Here is a 16,140-nt window from a genome sequence, read left to right on the forward strand (position 1 = left end):
GGGCCCATACTGGACTGAAAACCCACCTTTTAGCTGCGCTGAAGTCTCTGTACAGCACGGTTCCCTGGTGGCATAATTGCTTAATTAACAGTTGTCCCAGCAGGAGTCCTCCTCGTTGTCAGAGTTGCTCATTTTACTGCGGCTCCATGTCACGTGCTTTGTTAATGTAAACCTATGAGTTGTATTACATGTTGTGCTAAATCACACTCTAATTACAAGTATAGCCATAATGTGATTTGGGGTAATTAATAAAGAGGTTAAGGGACGACCTGAGAGATTAAAAGAAGGGAAATTTTCACTCTAATCACAGGCGTGTGACGCTCATCTGCCGTACATTGATCTCTAGCGACATCTAGCGGCCAAACGTGAGACGTGTGCGTTGCAGAACTTTACGTCGTACACGAACATTCTTTTATATCTCATCTAACTTATTTAAAGGCGCTTAAGCCCTTACGTGTAAATGAACTTTAAACAGTGTCATTCTGCGTACTGTGGCTTTATCAGTTGGTGGATTTTTACGCGTGTATTAATTTGTTTAATGATAAGTGTCTCAGCGCGTTCGCATTTTCCATGACGATAAGAGACATACTTATAAAAAGCTCAATGATACAGCATCGAGTGTGTGTAATGTATGTGTGTGCCGGCCTTTTCCCCCTCATAAGAAATAAACAAAACAAAACAACGGTTCGGCGTGACACGGAACATGCTAGCTGCGTCAAGCTGCGCACATTTGCATCGAGGGCACGCAGGGTGGAAGCGAACTGGACACTTCAGTTGTCTTCAAACAACCCAGAGGAGTCAGTTACTAGCTTTTTGTAAGCGCTCAGCGTTCATAGTATACCTGCCACACGGTGTATATTTGTCTCTGAAGTGAATGTGTACATTTTTACCCGCCATAAAGTAGCTGTCAAGTTGAAAACCTAGCTGATTAGCTGGGTAGCTAGTGACAATGAACTGTTATGCGTTTTGAAACAATCGGCTAATGCTCCGTTAGCCATCCAGTTGTCACTGACATCATTCCGTGCGATGGCGACATGATACACCCGCTGAACTTTTTTACCTGGACATGTAACCGCTGCAACATTTTCATCATGGAGAGCAAACGCAGCAATTGCAGGCCCTAGGCTGGAAACAATAGCAAAGCTAGCAGAACTAGCAAGCCTCCGTGGCTGCTAAGCTTGCCCTGCCTGGTGCGTCTGAGGAGCCGAGCTGAAAACGGCGAGGTATGTCGTTGAACCAACCAAATTCTGTCTGTGGTCACTTTGTTTTGTTGTTATTTTGCACGTGGTCAGGATGCGAGGAGCGATAAGGGGGTGCCCTTTAGTTTTTGTTGAAGAACAGGCAGAGCAAACTTTTGTTTGCTTACCGTTATTCTGACTTGATTTTGCGCTAGCGTGCGAACAGCTAACTTCGAGTTAGCTAGACACTGATGCAGGGAAAGTTTTGAAAGATGGGGCATTTAGGATAAGGTAAGTCACCCCGCTAATTCTACGAGGTAAACACCCCCGCGATTTATCATGTGTCTCTGATAATGTGCTCACCGTTCATGACATCGCTTAAAATGAAAGCAAACTTAGCTCAGCGATGTTGGGCATCAAATTAATTTACAGTTTTGCGGTTTTTGGGGGCTGTATAAATGCATTGTATATTTGACCAAGTCTAGTCTTTCATCACTGAGTGTTATTTCTAAAATAAGAAGTCGCCATAGGTGACACCTGTCACCCTCTTCAGGCGTCAGTGCTATGGATCAGGAGGACATGACCGAGCAAATCACAGCAGATGTGACTGACCGAGACTCCGCACCTCAGCAGCTCGCCTCTGACATCGTCATGTCTTCACAAAGTCAAAAATGGGTGCGCAGCAACGCTGAAAACACCGGCTTGGTTATAACAGAAGAGGGGCTCAGTAATGGCACCTGTGACGTTGATACAGTGGTGGCGTTATGCTGCCCTGGCGACAGTGGAGATCTCACTGCAGAGGGTGACCACCTGGCTCTGAGCAATGATGGTATGTCAGAGTTTTCCAACAGTGACCTCTCACTGCCTGAAGTCTGCATTTCCACCAACAGCAATACCTTCGAGGAGGACATGAACTATGAGGTCCAGCAAGCTTATAGGATATTTACTGGCTTTCTTTTGGATAAGCACAAAGGGATCACCAGCCCATTCCTCTATCCCATTGGCCACCAGGAGGCCCAGCATGGTATCGGAGGGGTCAAGGGTCGGGTGCAGTCACAGCTCAGGCAGTCGATGTGCTTGCGGAGGATGGAGGAGAAGTTTGTCAGCCAGGAATACGAGACCATAACAGAGTTTGTTGCGGACTTCAGACTGATGTTGGAGAACTGTTATCGCTACCATGGTGTGGACCACTGGATCTCCAAACAGGCACAAAAGCTGGAAATTATGCTGGAGCAGAAGCTGACGCTGCTGTCCAGGTAAAGATAATGAAACTACACTCTTGAACATATTGCTGCGGAGAGAAATGTCCAAAGTATTGTAAAGTTGCAATCACGATCATACCAAAGGTGTTTTCTGTCACTTGGATTCTCAACAAGTTGGTGTTTCACAAGTTTCCAGTCAATAATTTATAATAATAATAATGTTTATATTATTTTAAACTAAACTAAAATAAATAATAATAAAAAAGTAATGTTTATAAAGTAACGAGACAGCAAATTATGTCTCAAAACATCTTATTTAGTATTTATTTGCTTATTAATAACAAAATGTACTTGCATGTTACAGTTATCAGATTTTAAATAATTGTTTGTCTGTTTGATTGCATTAGTAGTGTCAATATACTCCATGTTCATTTGGTTTTATAAAGTAACTTTATTCATTTTGGTGTACCCAGCTTTTTGTTTTCCTTTTTTCTTTCTCCATTTGTCAAACTAGAACGCTGCGAGAGAAAACAACTTTGGCAGTTACTTCTAAAGGACGTTTTGGGGCAGAGGAGGAACGGGGCACGGGGGGCACCTCCACGCGGCGGCGATCCACACCTCGTAGCCTTGCTACGATCACTGTCGGTGGGCACGAGTCGATCATGGTGCAGACCCTGCGGCTAGAGGAGCAACAGAGGGCCAAGGAGGAGAAGAGGTGAGTGAATTGCTGAAAGGAAAGACTAAAAGTCTCTGTTGCGTGTTGATTGTTGTGATGATTTAGTGCAAAAGTAAAGCAGAGTTTAAAACCACAACTATACCTTTGCATTTGCAGGCAACGTGAGCTTGAGAAGAAAGAGGCCGAAGAAATGTCAGCCAAGGAGGTGGAAGAGTGGGAGCAGAGCTTGCTTTCACTGGCTTTTCCCCACACTGTGCAGACGCTCTGGGAACTCCCTGCTATAGGACACTTTCTCTGCCTAGCTCAGACTGCCCTCAACCTCCCTGAGATCATATTTTTTGAGCTGGAACGTTGTTTGCTGATGCCCCGTTGCAGCCTGCTCCTCTCCAAAATAATGTCTTCCCTGCTCTCGCCTCCACAGAGGAGGGCCACACTGCACCGCCGGCCTACGTTGCCTTACAGGCGATGGGAGTCAGAGCTAAGGCAGCGTGTCTTAGGCTGGTATCGAGCCATTGGTGCCTCCCGTGATCAGCCAGGTCGCGCTGAACAGCTGGGACTTTGCCACCAGTTTTTTAGCACCCTAGGGGAGGCTAGCCCTTTAGAAGAGAAACCCTTCCACTTGTTGCCCTTCTATCAGCGAGTATGGCTTCTGAAGGGGCTATGTGATCATGTGTATGAGACACAGAAGGATGTACAGGATGCTGTGCTCGCCCAGCCCATCCACGAATGTAGGGAGTCTATCTTGGGCTATGACAGCAAGGAGAATACCTATATACATTTCCCACATTTCTGTGGCGCAGACCTGAGGATCTATCGCCAGAGCCCCAGCACACCCCCAGCATTCCCATTTCCTTCGGTATGGGTGAAAAGAGTTGATTTTAAGCCAGGTACAGAGGATGAGTCAGATGGAATGCGGGATGAGGGCAATAAAAGTGATAGGGGGTGTTATGGAGTCTCCATGGACACTGTAGAGACTGGTGATTTGGGAAAACGGAAAAGAGAGACATTTAGTGTTTTCAAAAAGGAAAATGAGAAAGAAGAAGATCAAAAAAAGTTAAAGTTGTGGTCGCTGGAGCAGATTTCTGAATCAGCGTCCTCTGATGGAGACTCCTGTGAAGACTCTAAACTGGACTTAAAAATACACACAAACTCACTGCGCCACACACACATCAGCCCCAGTGAAGGAGGTAGTGTAAGAATTCATTTAAAGCAAGAGACTTTAGATGTGGAGCAACAAGCAAAGAGAATCACAATAAAACAGGAGCCGGGCTTCACACTGGGTGCGGTTCGCACTATTAAAGCAGAAACACAAGAGCCTTGTCTGAATGTTGGGGAGCACAGCTACACAGGCAGGTCTCCCGCTCGATCTGTGAATCTGGCCTCTCCAACTAAACCGTTGGGAGTCAAAATGGAGGGAGGAAGTCCCACTCAGGGACACCAAAGCTCTTCGTGTTTTGAATGTTGTAAAAAGAAAACTAGCAGTGTTAAATCTGAGGAGTGTGGCTTCTGTTGTGGTCCATCAGAGCTGGCCACACAGCTGTCTTCTGAGAGCACTCAAAACTCGACTGAAGAGAGGGCGAATGACAAAATATGGACTAAAAAAAAAAAGCGGAAGAAAAAGCGAGGGAGGGAACAGCTGCTGAGGGTAAAAGGAGAGCACAAGCAGCTACAGCATGTGGACAGGATGAGGCTGTCCCCAGCTGAGGCTGCCAAGTCCACACTGCGGAAAGTTGGCACAACAATCAAGAGAAAAGACAAGAAAAAGAAACATAAAACAGGTGAGGAGAAAAAAAGATTGGTAATGATGTCGCTTCTGTGGCTTCCGTCAGTATTACATCAAAATCATTTGTGTATTAATTATTTCTGACAGGTAAAAAACCTGAATGTTCAAAGAAAATCAAAGAGGAACTTTCAGCTGAGCCCTCATTCAAGGTAGTCAGATTCACTGTACACTCTGATCTTGTTCCTTTGTTAGTCTGTTTTTTCCTATTTTAATTTTAAACCTGATTTAGTCCTTGACAGTTTTCTGTGCCCTTTTTTCCTCTTGTATAGTTGGTATGCACCAGTCTCGAGGAATTACGCGAGCTGATCGGTAAGACTGAAGATGAGCTTGATGACCTGGAGAGCACTAAAAAGAGATTGGTAGGTCACAGTCATTTTTATTAAGCAGAGGGAAAAAAGTTTGTTTCCTCACATTTCAGTGTTTCCCACTCACTTAAGTTTTCCTTTACACATTTGAACTCACAGGGTCGGTGGTACTATAGGAGAGAAGCAGTGAAAGACCTCCATAGCACACTAATCAGACTACTAAATGAGCTCTCACCCTGGGAACCCAAGCTTGTCAAAGCACACCAAAGGAACAGGTTTGACGCTTACACGATAATTGGATTTATTCTTCATTCATGATTATGCAAGCTCACTGGACACTTTATTAGGTACAACAGTAGGTAGGTTTGACCCCCTTTTGTCTTTAGAGCTTCCTTCATTCTTCATCGCACAGCTTCAACAAGGCAACAAGGTGCTATAAACATTCCTCAGAGATTTTGGGCGTTTTGACGAAATAGCATCACACAAGTGTGTTGCTGCACACTTGTCGGTTGCACGTCCATGGTGTGAATCTCGCTTTCCGCCACATCCCACAGGTGCTCTGTTGGATTGAGATCTGGTGACTGTGGAGGCATTTGAGTACAGAGAACTCACTGTCATGTTCAGGAAACCAGTTTTAGATCATTTGAATTTTATAGTTTGGTGTGTTATTCTCCTGAAAGCAGCTGTCAGCCATCACCATCATTGTGGTCATACAAGGATGGTTTGCAATAATATTCAGGTGGGCTGTGGTGTTAAAATGATGCTCAACTGATACTAAGGGGCTCAAAGTGTGTCAGGAAAATAATATACGAAATAATATATTTTGTAGCAGAAATCAATAATTCTCAGATCAGGCAATGTTTTTCCAATCACCTATTGTCGATTTTGGTGAGCCTGTATCATTTGTAGGCTTCTCATCCGTAAACTCTCTCCGTACTCTTTCACATGATTCTTGCGTAGGTGGTAGAAGAGGTTTGTCGTGTTTGAGTCTGTGGTGGGGACCAGTTTGTGGCATAATTTGAATAGTACAGTTTTCTGGTCCGTGTCAGACTTTTTATAACCAAACCATGTCCATGCTACAGAGGTCCTTATTTATGTATTTATGATAACAAGCAGTTAACCTACTGTAATTAATAAATTGGCCAGTGAGTGTTTATTCAAATACATTCAAATTGAATTTAAGGTTTACCATAATTGAGTTTTTGTTGGTGTTGTCTTCTGTTTAAGTTGTGTTGCTGGTCTTAATGGTATTTTTGCTCATTTGGTGGTCGTCTGTCCAGAACAAAGTATAATGATGACAACTTTATTTAAACAGCTCATTGTAATATAGCATCATTACTGAAGTCTTGATTTTTTTCATTGTTTTTCTATGTCAGGCTCCGCTTGAAGAAGGAATTTGATGATTTCAAAAAGCACCCAGAGTACAATAACTTTGAGCGCGAAGAGAGCAATTTATCATCATCATCAGATGATGATGATGAAGAAAGGGATTTAGGGAAGGAGGTTCCTTCACTGTCAGATCATTATGGGAGATCAGAAGAGGAAGACATGGAAAACAGAGTTCCCAGAGGTCTCTGGAGTGGAGGTGATTACGCTTGAATCTAACGTTGTTGTTTTGTTTACTGAAATGTAAGATTTTCCTCATTCTGTAGGCAGTAGTGCAGTCAGTTTACACTGTTCTTAGCCTATTTGACTGTACTAGATGAATGTCACTGCCTATTGAACCTTCATAGGCAATAGTAAAGCTTATAAATCAATACATCTCTAATAGACTTTTCTATTTTCTTCTCAGCAAGCACTAGAGACATTAAGGCTGAGTCTACTGGAGAAAACACGGTGACATGTGTACCTCCAAACCACCTAAAACACCCTCAAGCCAGTGCAGAGAAAGGAATTGGTCTGCGGCAAAAAGATCAGACTGTAAGCAGCATAATTGCTTATGCCGACTCCAGGTCACAGTCGAGAGCTGACCTGAACCCAGCAAATCAATCCAGGGATTCAGCATGGGCAGAAAGGGTAACAGCCCATGCTTCAGCGCCTCCCAGATCCCCCATCCTTCACCCAACCATTGGACTACCTAAGGGCTACACGCCCATCCCCACCCTGCTGGCTAAGAGTGTGGGAAACAAAGTGACCTTAATGAATCGACCTGCTGATTGCCCAGGTGTTAACAGTGAAGATGAACCGAGCAAGAGGTCTTTGGTCTCCCTGCCTACAACTGCAGTAGCTAACACCAAACTTTCAAAAGCACAAAGTTCTCCATCCAGTTCCCAACAGAACAAGCAACAGATTCAGGTACGAGGACCACAGCAGACAAAAGCCCCTGAGCAGTCAGAAGTGGCCACTGTGGCAGCAGTTCTTCCTAAATCTCCACAAGGCAAACCAACACAGACTGCACTTAAAAATCCAGTCCAAGTGGTGTACAAGGTGCCTGAGGGACTGGGTCACCTTGTAAGGAAAGACAACAATAGCCCAATAAAGATCTCAGTTCAGCCCGTTCTGGGCCAAGACACTGGAGAAAAGACTGTCCAGCAAGTAGTGATTCTGCCTTCTAACCTTCTCGTTCATAAAACTGAAGCAAAGTCTTGCTCTTTAGCTCAACAACAGACTAAAGGCTTTCAAGCAACAGTTTCCAAAGTGGCCAGCTCTTTTTGTATGTCTACCGATGTGCCTGGGTTCAGGATTCCTGAAAACAGAATTCCTGTTCAACAAGTGGCGCCCCTAAAAGATGCCAGGACAGTGAAGACCCCTTCTCCTTCGGTTTCACCTCGTCTTCAACACGGGGCTCTAAACAGAGCAGGATCTAAAGAGGCACAGTTATGCAGTGTCCAAGCTAGTGCTTCACAAGATACCACACCAAACACAACCTCCATCACAGCAGTTTCAAATGCAGTTTGTACTGAGCCTGAGAAGCCCACAGACCCGAAACAGGAGCTGAAGACTGTGTGCATCCGTGACTCACAGTCAATCCTGGTAACAACTAGATGTGGCAACACGGGCATTGTCAAGGTCCAGACATCCTCGGACCAGAACGCACTTGGCTCTGTACATACCAGTCCAGTCATCACTATCTCGCCTCAGTTTAAAGCCTTCCTTCTGTCCAAGGCCACACAGTCTACTTCTGCTCCCACTCAGACCGCACCTTCTGTTGTCCAAGCAATGACAGTGGCCCAACCCCAGCAGCAGATTCATCCTGTGTTAAAAACCCCTTCCTCTCTCAAAAATACCATGCTCACTGCAACCACTGGTAGTGGTATAACATGCCCAAAAAGTCAAACTACAGCCAGTGCTGTTGCTGTAAGTCAGGGCCTCAGTACCTCAACTGGTTCTACAGTTGTGACAAACATTTCTCAGCCAGTCCACACACCTGCTGCTGGTTCTCATTTTCAAGCTTCAGTAGCTAATAGCAGTGTTGCCGTGCCACTACAAAGTGGCTCAGGGTTTTCCCAAGCAGCCACCAGCAAGACTGGTATGAAACGCACCACTACAGATGAAGGATCCCAAGTTACCAAATTCATCCTGGTTACTCCATCTTCGTCCTCATCCTCAAATGTAGCTGCATCCAAAGGGACACCCTCCTCCCCGAAACCAGGTCCTAGTTCAAGACTCATGTTTGTCACTCAGCCCGCATTGACATCATCAGCCACCATCATTGGAAGCCTTTCAGCACCGGCGATGGCAACATGTGCAAGTGGACAGGGAGCAACCACTTCATTATCAAGTCAGACTCTGAAGGTGGGATTAAGACCAGGAAAACCTGCTAGAAGTATCAGCTTGGAGCCATTGTCCAAGGGCAAAAACATCACCCTGCCCCAAGGTGAGTTTTTGTTTTTTTTATTATTATTATTTGTTGTTTGTCTTGGGTTGGCTCAATTTTGAAAACTTTGTAAAGTTTACGTGTATAACATGTATCTCATAGTGGGAGAAATGCCACACTATCCAATGTTGGCATATAAGTAAATCGAGTGTAGCAGAGCAGGTGAAGCTTTTTAAGCAGTGAAGTTGATGAGCAGGGATCTGCTCTGAACCCCTTCTTGGTTGCAGTGGTGATAGGCAGGTTAACTTGAGGTCATGGTTTGGACATGTGCAAAGGAAGGATAGTGGATTTACTGGATGAAGGATGTTCAAGATTGAGTTGCCATGTGGACAGGAGAAAAAAAGGAAGACCACAGAGAAGGTTTATGGATGCAGTGAAGAAGGGCATGGAGAGGGTTGATTTGAAAGAATGGGAAGCAGATAATTCGTTATGGCAACCTTAAAAGGATGCAGGCAAAAGAAGAAGAGAAGATGGTTTGATAAATGACTTACCTGTGATTTTGATAGTGATTACAGGAATGTGTGCTGCTCTTGTCTTCTCTAGAAAGCATTATCTTGCAGAACAACTGAGGACAACACATCTTGGTCATGCTGCCTTCTTACTCAGTGTGTGTGTGCGCGCGCGTGTGTGTGTGTGTTTGTGTGTGTGTGAGAGAGAGAGAGAGGGAGAGAGACAGCATGGCTATATGATGATGTCATCTTCACAGTTGGTTTGGCTTGGAAAAAAGGCTGATGTGTTGGACTTGCATTGTTGACTACTTCACTGTAGTGCTTGATTTGCTGGAATCAAAGAAACCTTTTCCACCACAAATTTAATAAATATTTTTCTCATCTTTATGTTTCACCAGGGGTTCAAATCCAGTTACCAGGGAAAGCAACTATTGGACAGACTACTTGTGCCCTGTCACAGTCTGCTTCCAAGTTCACACCAGGGTCTGTTTCAAATGCATGTGGTCCAACAACCTTCACCACTACCACTGGACTGGTCCCAGCAACAAGTTTAAATGCCATCACTAGTTGTTCTTCCCAGCTTGTCTCTCATGGATCAGTCAGCACCAGCTCTCACCTCCAGGGAATCCCAGCATCCTCCTTGATGTCACAAGCAGGCTGTTATACATCCATAAACACTGCTGCTGCTCAGCCAAAGGGAAACATGATAAAGAATGATGTTAATATCCCAGGAAGCGTAGTGTCCATCACCACTCCTGTTCAGACAGCTACTACTGTAGAGAGTAGGCCAGACCGAACTTCCACACTCACTCTTGACTGTCAGAGGAGTATCGGTGAAGAAACCACTTCCTCCTCCTCCTTCTCTTCATCTCAGTTTGCTCGCAATAAAACCCAACTCCCTCTCTCCTCTGCAACAACCCCCTGTACCCCATTCACCACCTCTGCAACCAGTACAATCCAGCAGAGAATAGTCATTAACACCTCTACGCCACTTGCTGCTGGCACACAAATTCTCCTCAACAATGCACGCTTTGTAGTCCCTCCCCAGGGTTTGGCTCCAGGCAGCCACGTCCTTATCATCTCTAGCCCTGCACAACAAGTGCCTCCTGCCAGTCCTACAAGCACTGGACCATCAGTACCTTCTCAAGGTGCAAGCCATGCCATGGTAGCCCCCAGGGCGCCAGTTTTACCCCAACCCCCAGCCAGGCTGCCTGGTGTCCCAGCTGTAAGTTCTCCCTTTGTGGCAAGCACTCCTGCTGTCGTTCCACCGTTGCTGGCAACCACTCCTAATGTCTTGTCACTAAAACTAACAGGAACACCTGGCCTGGGCTCAAATTTGTTACCCAGTAAAACAAATGTAGTATCGGCACTTCCTAGGTTGCCAACTGCACACGTGGGTAACTTTGCGTTACCTCCAGTAGGTACATCCACTCTGGTCTCCCCTACAGCAAGGTTAGACAGTGTACCAACTGTACCAGTGGTAACAAGTGCCCCTTGTCTTGGATCAGCACAGGGCACAGTCAGACTAGCTGCCACTACACAAGCAAAATGTTTATCAACCATTTCACCTGTAGTAGCACCCCCCATGGCCAGATTGTCGGGACCTCTGTCATTGCCTGTAGTACCCAGGCCATCAGCTGTTACCCTACCCAGCCCTGTTATACCAGTTTCTGCACCCCTCTCTTCACCGGTAGCACCAGTAATAGCAGACACACCAGCTTTGCATGGTTCTCTTCCTGCCCAGCATGTGATTGCAGTGACAACCCTTGACCTAGGCATACAGCCTGAGCAGACAGCTGTCCGATTTGCAGCACCGACCACCGCTCAACCGCAGGTTTTAATGCATTCAGGGCTGAGCAACACATCAATCAAAAAACAGACCCCACTCGTGCAAACGGTGCCTGCTGGCACACGGACACAGGTTTTGCCAACTGTGGCTGTTCCACCAATCATCAGTGGAGTCTCTAGGATGCAGGCACTGCCTGTTGCTACTGTTCCACCCATTGGAAGCACTGTCAACACATTTGAAACCGCAACTGTGGAGACCGCATCTTCATCCAGCACAACTGTAATAATCACTCCAGGTCAAGCAATCCCATCGATTAAAACGAACACCACCATCCATCCACCTGTTGTACTGACCAATCAGACACTTGGAAAACACTCTGTGCAGACCTCAGCCCTGGGTCTGCATACAAGTGTAGCTTCCAAGATGCTCATTAGTCCCGATGGGGCTGTTTTGAACACTGTTCAGCAGCCGGTCAGTTCAGCAGAGCTGACTGCCCCTCCTGAACCTCGGGATGCACTGGTGATTTGTACCAACAGTTCCACTGGAGCACTACAAACACATGATTCCTCTTTACAGCCTTCAACGGCAGACACAAAGTGAACCAATTAAAGTGGAGTGTGAAGGCTCAGACACCACTTTTCAGCTGCTTAGTTTTAGCAGGGTTCATATATTTTTGCTTGTTTTAATCCTGGTTAAAGAACTACCTTTTCAGCTTTAGTTTGACTCCTAACTTAAAGTTATGCTACATTAGGTTTTATCCTCTGGTTAAATTGTCTTACATGTAAACCTGCTCAGTCAGACATGGTGAAAAATGTATACTGTGAAGAGTTTCTGGAGGGGGACACTACTAAGGTTTCCCTGAGTTCAAATGTGTAGACTCTTGCCTTGAGTAATTACAAGTGTTATAACCAATTGATACAACAGGAAGGTAGATGAAATAGATTTCAGGTTGAGCTTTAGCAGTTTAGCATTTCAGTCCCAGTATTGTTTACGATTCTACTTTTGTCTGTCAGTTTGGAAAGAAAAGAAAGAAAAATCCATCAGCATCCAGTCTGTCATGTCCTTTTTTTCAACTAGTAACTATTTGAAAGCTGCATTTTACTTTTTAGAAATAAACTACTAGAGAAATTTGTACTACATATTTGAGCCCATATAAATGTTTTAAAGTCACATTTATTTATTTTTACCATATAGATTTTTTCCCAAAAAAAAAAAAAAAAAAAAATTACTAGGTACATTTTCATGGAACAATTCTGGACGATACTGCATGGAAATAAACAATGCAACTGTCCCAAACAAGCGTGTCTGCTTTCTTATCCTCAGAAATGTGCAATAATAGTGTTTTACTGTTTATTGAAACAAGCTATAGTATTAAAGCTGTGTTCATTCGTGTAGTTTTTAATTTTACAAAGTGAGAGATACAGTAGTTTCACCTATATTTGGCTACAATGCGCTATATTGCTAGGGACATAAGATTATATATTTTCAAACAGCAAGGTGAGCTTGGAGTTCCTTCTTCATTGTCTTTCTTTGCCTCTTCCATCTTCAGCCACAGTGCTTCAGGGGGAATAGGGAGGTGGCAATGGCCCAGAGGAAATCTTCTCATAGGCTGGAGGTGCATTAGGAACCTGTAGAGAATTGGAACAACAACAAAAATGAAAGCTACAGTTCAGTTATATGTGAATAATATGTTTATGCAGCGTTGAAAAGTGAAGCCAAAGTTTATTTCCCTAGGGACGTGTCATTACAACAAATGCAAAATGTCAATTTTTCACACACGGGATTCCGCATGATATTTGAAAGACTGCTGCTCTGATCCTCCTTTCACTTTTCCACCATACACACATCTCCTCTGGGAATTAAACATTTTTATACCTCCCTCCAGTCTGGTGACATAATCCTTGCTTCAGGCATCCACAAGCTTTGGCTTTCACGTGCTCTACATCATGTTTCAGAGCTCTGAGGCTCTGTGTGGAATATCAGGTTGCACAAAATTTAAATGAAATACCTACTGATTGGTGATGAGGGGGGGGGCAGCATTACTATATCCTGTATATGTGGCTATTATTCCTGAAGTAATTGTCTCACCACAGATCGGAAGCTGCCAAAATCAGTAAGAGCCATCTTGTTTTCTGCTGGAGATCCTGCCTCCGAGTACTGGCTTCCTGTATAACCTGATGATCCCGATCTGGGGCTCTGCAAGTTACAGAAAGGTGTATGAGGGTTTGTGATGAAACAAAATGAGAACATAGTGATACAGGCTGGGAAAAGATGGGTACAAACTGAACACATGATGCTCTTTGAAATAGGGTGAACTGAATTTTCATTTTGACATTTTACAGATGTTCACCAACAACAAATCAGAATAACATAAATCACTTATAAAGTGTGATGGTCTCACTCTGATAAGTTTGTAGCCACTCCTTTTCTTGAAGTACCAGCAGCCCAGGATGAGAAGTGCTGCAAGGATGACAACCAGCAGAGCTATGCCCACTGCCCTGTGGTCCACAACACAATTCAAATTGAGAAAAACTTTACTTTGCACATGGGTTTTAAAGTGTTCACAACAATACAAATTTGGGCATGGCAGTAGCTTAATAGCAATGATTTTAAGATAACAATAGACACATACTCCTCAGCTCTGACGTTTCCTCGCCTGCTGCTGGCAAAATAAACGTTGAAGTCCCCACGAGGCATGCCGTGTGTACGATTACACAACATCAAGCTGAAAGTCAACAAGGGATCATTTTATAAGGAACAAATAGACAATACACTCACGTGACTGACTATTTAAACCCATTGTAGCCTGTATAGCCATATAATAATTGAAACTGGGCTATGATGTGAGGTGCTGCTTTGATATTATCCCAGAGGGAGGTCCATAAACTGCCAAACAAATAGTCTGGACACAATTAAATGCCATAAAGCTTAGCTCTGCACTGTGAAATCATTATTATCTACCCAGCATGCAAACTTTTTAAGTCAAAATATTATATTGTACCTAATCTTGTTAAGGTAAAATTAAGTTCAGATAGTTCTCACTCTTTAATAGTCTGTAATGTAAAGCCAGTATGTCTTGATACAACTATTACAACTTTTAAAATAACACAAAAGTGTAACTGTGTAGGGATTCCAAGCTTTGGATCACTTGCTTTTTCCACTCTGTGTCTCTGTCCAGTGTATACACCGGACTTGGCTGCATCTCCTCTATCTGTCTATTCTCTCTGTCTTTGTGTTGACTGATGCTATCTTACAGACTTTAAGTGCACATCAATACAAATCACATATATATTATGTAGATACAATGGAAATCGACTGCTACTAAGGTTGTCTTTGAGTATCCTACATCTGTGCAGTGAAATGAACCTTATCAAGAGGAAGACCCTAGTTAGCATTTCCTTAATTAACATTAATGTCATGTCAAATTGAGCCTTTCATAAAAGCACAATGCCCCACATGCCTTTAACAAGCCTTCTTTTTATAGAAAAGTAAGACAAACAGAAAAACCAGCTACCTTACCAGGTTTGAGAGAAAGGATTCAGAAAGCAGCTCTTCTGGTCGGCTTGCCTTCTCAGAAAGATTGGGTCCACGGAGCGCTGTGTTTCTTCACTCCTCAAATATCTTACCTCAGTGTGCTGGAGAGCAGAGAGGGGCAAAAACCCCTCATGACCGTCACGGGTTAGAGACTCATGGTTAAACCCATTGAAGCAGAGTAATTACCGTGAAACCCTACGGCCCTGAAGGCAACATTATTATCCACTCGTGAAACTACGGGCGTCAGCTGCTGGCCTTTCATATGACTGTGTGTGTGTGTGTGTTTGTGTGTGTATACCAACTTCATTATTATTGATAAATATCCTAATGAAATTATATAGATCTAAGGAAAGGAATACAAAAATCCAATACAATTCCAGGCTAAGTATCTCAATTATATTACGCATTTATCATAAAATATAAAATACCTTCAAATTACCACAATGTAATATAAGAATTTCATACATACTATAAACCTAAACAGTGATTTCAGTCATAAAGTCTAACAAACAAACAAACAAACAAACAGCAAAAGGAAACATTTCTGATCCCAGTATCACTGTTTTAGAATTGTGAGGAGTATTTGCCTGGATTATCTCAGCTCCTAAACAAAACAAAACTTATAGTTTTTTACTGGTTCTGCTCATGTAATTTATTTATTTATTTATTTATTTTTTGCTTTTTAATGTTTTGCTTCCAGACTTTCTTGCGATTTTAAAAGTAGTCTTAAAGAATCGTTCTCCAGTTTTCTGAAGGTTTTTTGACTTATTTTTAGTTTAGTCTTTGTACCTAACAATTTAAATAGGAATGGGGTTTTTTTCTTTAACCTACAAATCATCAAGTGTAAAAAAAGGCACCTACGTCAATGAACCAATTTTGTGTTGACATATTACAGACAACCAATTTTAAATTGTACCTTTTTGTACACTGTTTTACTTGCAGCCTGTCACAAAAGCACATAACTTGTTCTCATTTCTAAAAAAAAAAAAAAGAATCTAAAAACCCCCCAAACAAACACCAAAGATAACACAGTGTGACAGCCGCAAAACAGTATTTTTGGATTAAAAAGGGGACTCCTAAAGAGCTCTTAGCTAAAAACTTGGCACATCTCAGTGTGGTGTGCAGGACAAGTGAAAAATTGATAGGCCTGAAAAGCTATCTAAAGCTGATGAGCAGTATTTGAAAGGTATGTCCTTGAGAAATGGGAAAAATCCAGCAAAGACTTGAGACAGGACCTGATGATGCATCTGGTCCTTCAGTTGACCCATCTACTGTTCACTGAAACCTCATCAGAAATGGTCTCAGGTGAAGGGTGGCTGTCAAGAAGCCATTCAAGAAGTGAGCTAGGGAGAAAAGGCTGAAGTATGTCAAATTACACAAGAACTGGACTGAAAAATCAGTGGCAGC

The 16,140-nt window shown here is 43.4% G+C and overlaps 2 protein-coding genes across 4 annotated transcripts; one reads left to right on the forward strand and one right to left on the reverse strand.

Annotated features, from left to right (window-relative positions):
• Positions 1 to 720: 720 nt before the first annotated feature.
• LOC134630813 (uncharacterized bromodomain-containing protein 10) lies at positions 721 to 12,253 on the forward strand. Of its 3 annotated transcripts, none has more exons than XM_065471545.1 (10): positions 721 to 1,223; positions 1,709 to 2,434; positions 2,895 to 3,095; positions 3,213 to 4,834; positions 4,927 to 4,988; positions 5,109 to 5,198; positions 5,304 to 5,419; positions 6,521 to 6,729; positions 6,937 to 8,961; positions 9,809 to 12,253. In XM_065471545.1, exons 2-10 carry the CDS (start codon positions 1,743 to 1,745, stop codon positions 11,797 to 11,799), a joined length of 7,008 nt encoding a protein of 2,335 aa, XP_065327617.1. In that variant the 5' UTR covers positions 721 to 1,223; positions 1,709 to 1,742; the 3' UTR covers positions 11,800 to 12,253. The 3 variants fall into 3 exon arrangements, with proteins under 3 accessions (XP_065327617.1, XP_063334581.1, XP_065327616.1); XM_063478511.2 differs by having other exon boundaries at positions 1,732 to 2,434; XM_065471544.1 differs by having other exon boundaries at positions 721 to 2,434.
• A 168-nt stretch (positions 12,254 to 12,421) lies between these two features.
• mlana (melan-A) lies at positions 12,422 to 14,851 on the reverse strand. The gene is made up of 5 exons (XM_063478525.1): positions 14,719 to 14,851; positions 13,832 to 13,924; positions 13,601 to 13,697; positions 13,288 to 13,395; positions 12,422 to 12,827 (listed from the first exon to the last, which is right to left on the reverse strand). Exons 2-5 carry the CDS (start codon positions 13,918 to 13,920, stop codon positions 12,759 to 12,761), a joined length of 363 nt encoding a protein of 120 aa, XP_063334595.1. The 5' UTR covers positions 13,921 to 13,924; positions 14,719 to 14,851; the 3' UTR covers positions 12,422 to 12,758.
• Between the last annotated feature and the right edge of the window lie 1,289 nt (positions 14,852 to 16,140).

This window comes from Pelmatolapia mariae, linkage group LG7 (genome assembly GCF_036321145.2).
Source record: "Pelmatolapia mariae isolate MD_Pm_ZW linkage group LG7, Pm_UMD_F_2, whole genome shotgun sequence".
Classification (NCBI taxonomy): domain Eukaryota; kingdom Metazoa; phylum Chordata; class Actinopteri; order Cichliformes; family Cichlidae; genus Pelmatolapia; species Pelmatolapia mariae.

Excerpts from the sequence above, each read along its gene's own strand:
- LOC134630813 (XM_065471544.1), top strand. The coding sequence starts at position 1,743 with ATGGATCAGGAGGACATGACCGAGCAAATCACAGCAGATGTGACTGAC. Across the intron at positions 3,096-3,212 it reads AGGGCCAAGGAGGAGAAGAG|GCAACGTGAGCTTGAGAAGA; the intron begins GTGAGTGAATTG and ends TTGCATTTGCAG. Across the intron at positions 5,420-6,520 it reads AAAGCACACCAAAGGAACAG|GCTCCGCTTGAAGAAGGAAT; the intron begins GTTTGACGCTTA and ends TTTCTATGTCAG.
- mlana (XM_063478525.1), bottom strand. The coding sequence starts at position 13,920 with ATGTTGTGTAATCGTACACACGGCATGCCTCGTGGGGACTTCAACGTT. Across the intron at positions 13,396-13,600 it reads GTGGCTACAAACTTATCAGA|AGCCCCAGATCGGGATCATC; the intron begins GTGAGACCATCA and ends TGTAACTTGCAG. Across the intron at positions 12,828-13,287 it reads TTGGCAGCTTCCGATCTGTG|GTTCCTAATGCACCTCCAGC; the intron begins GTGAGACAATTA and ends AATTCTCTACAG.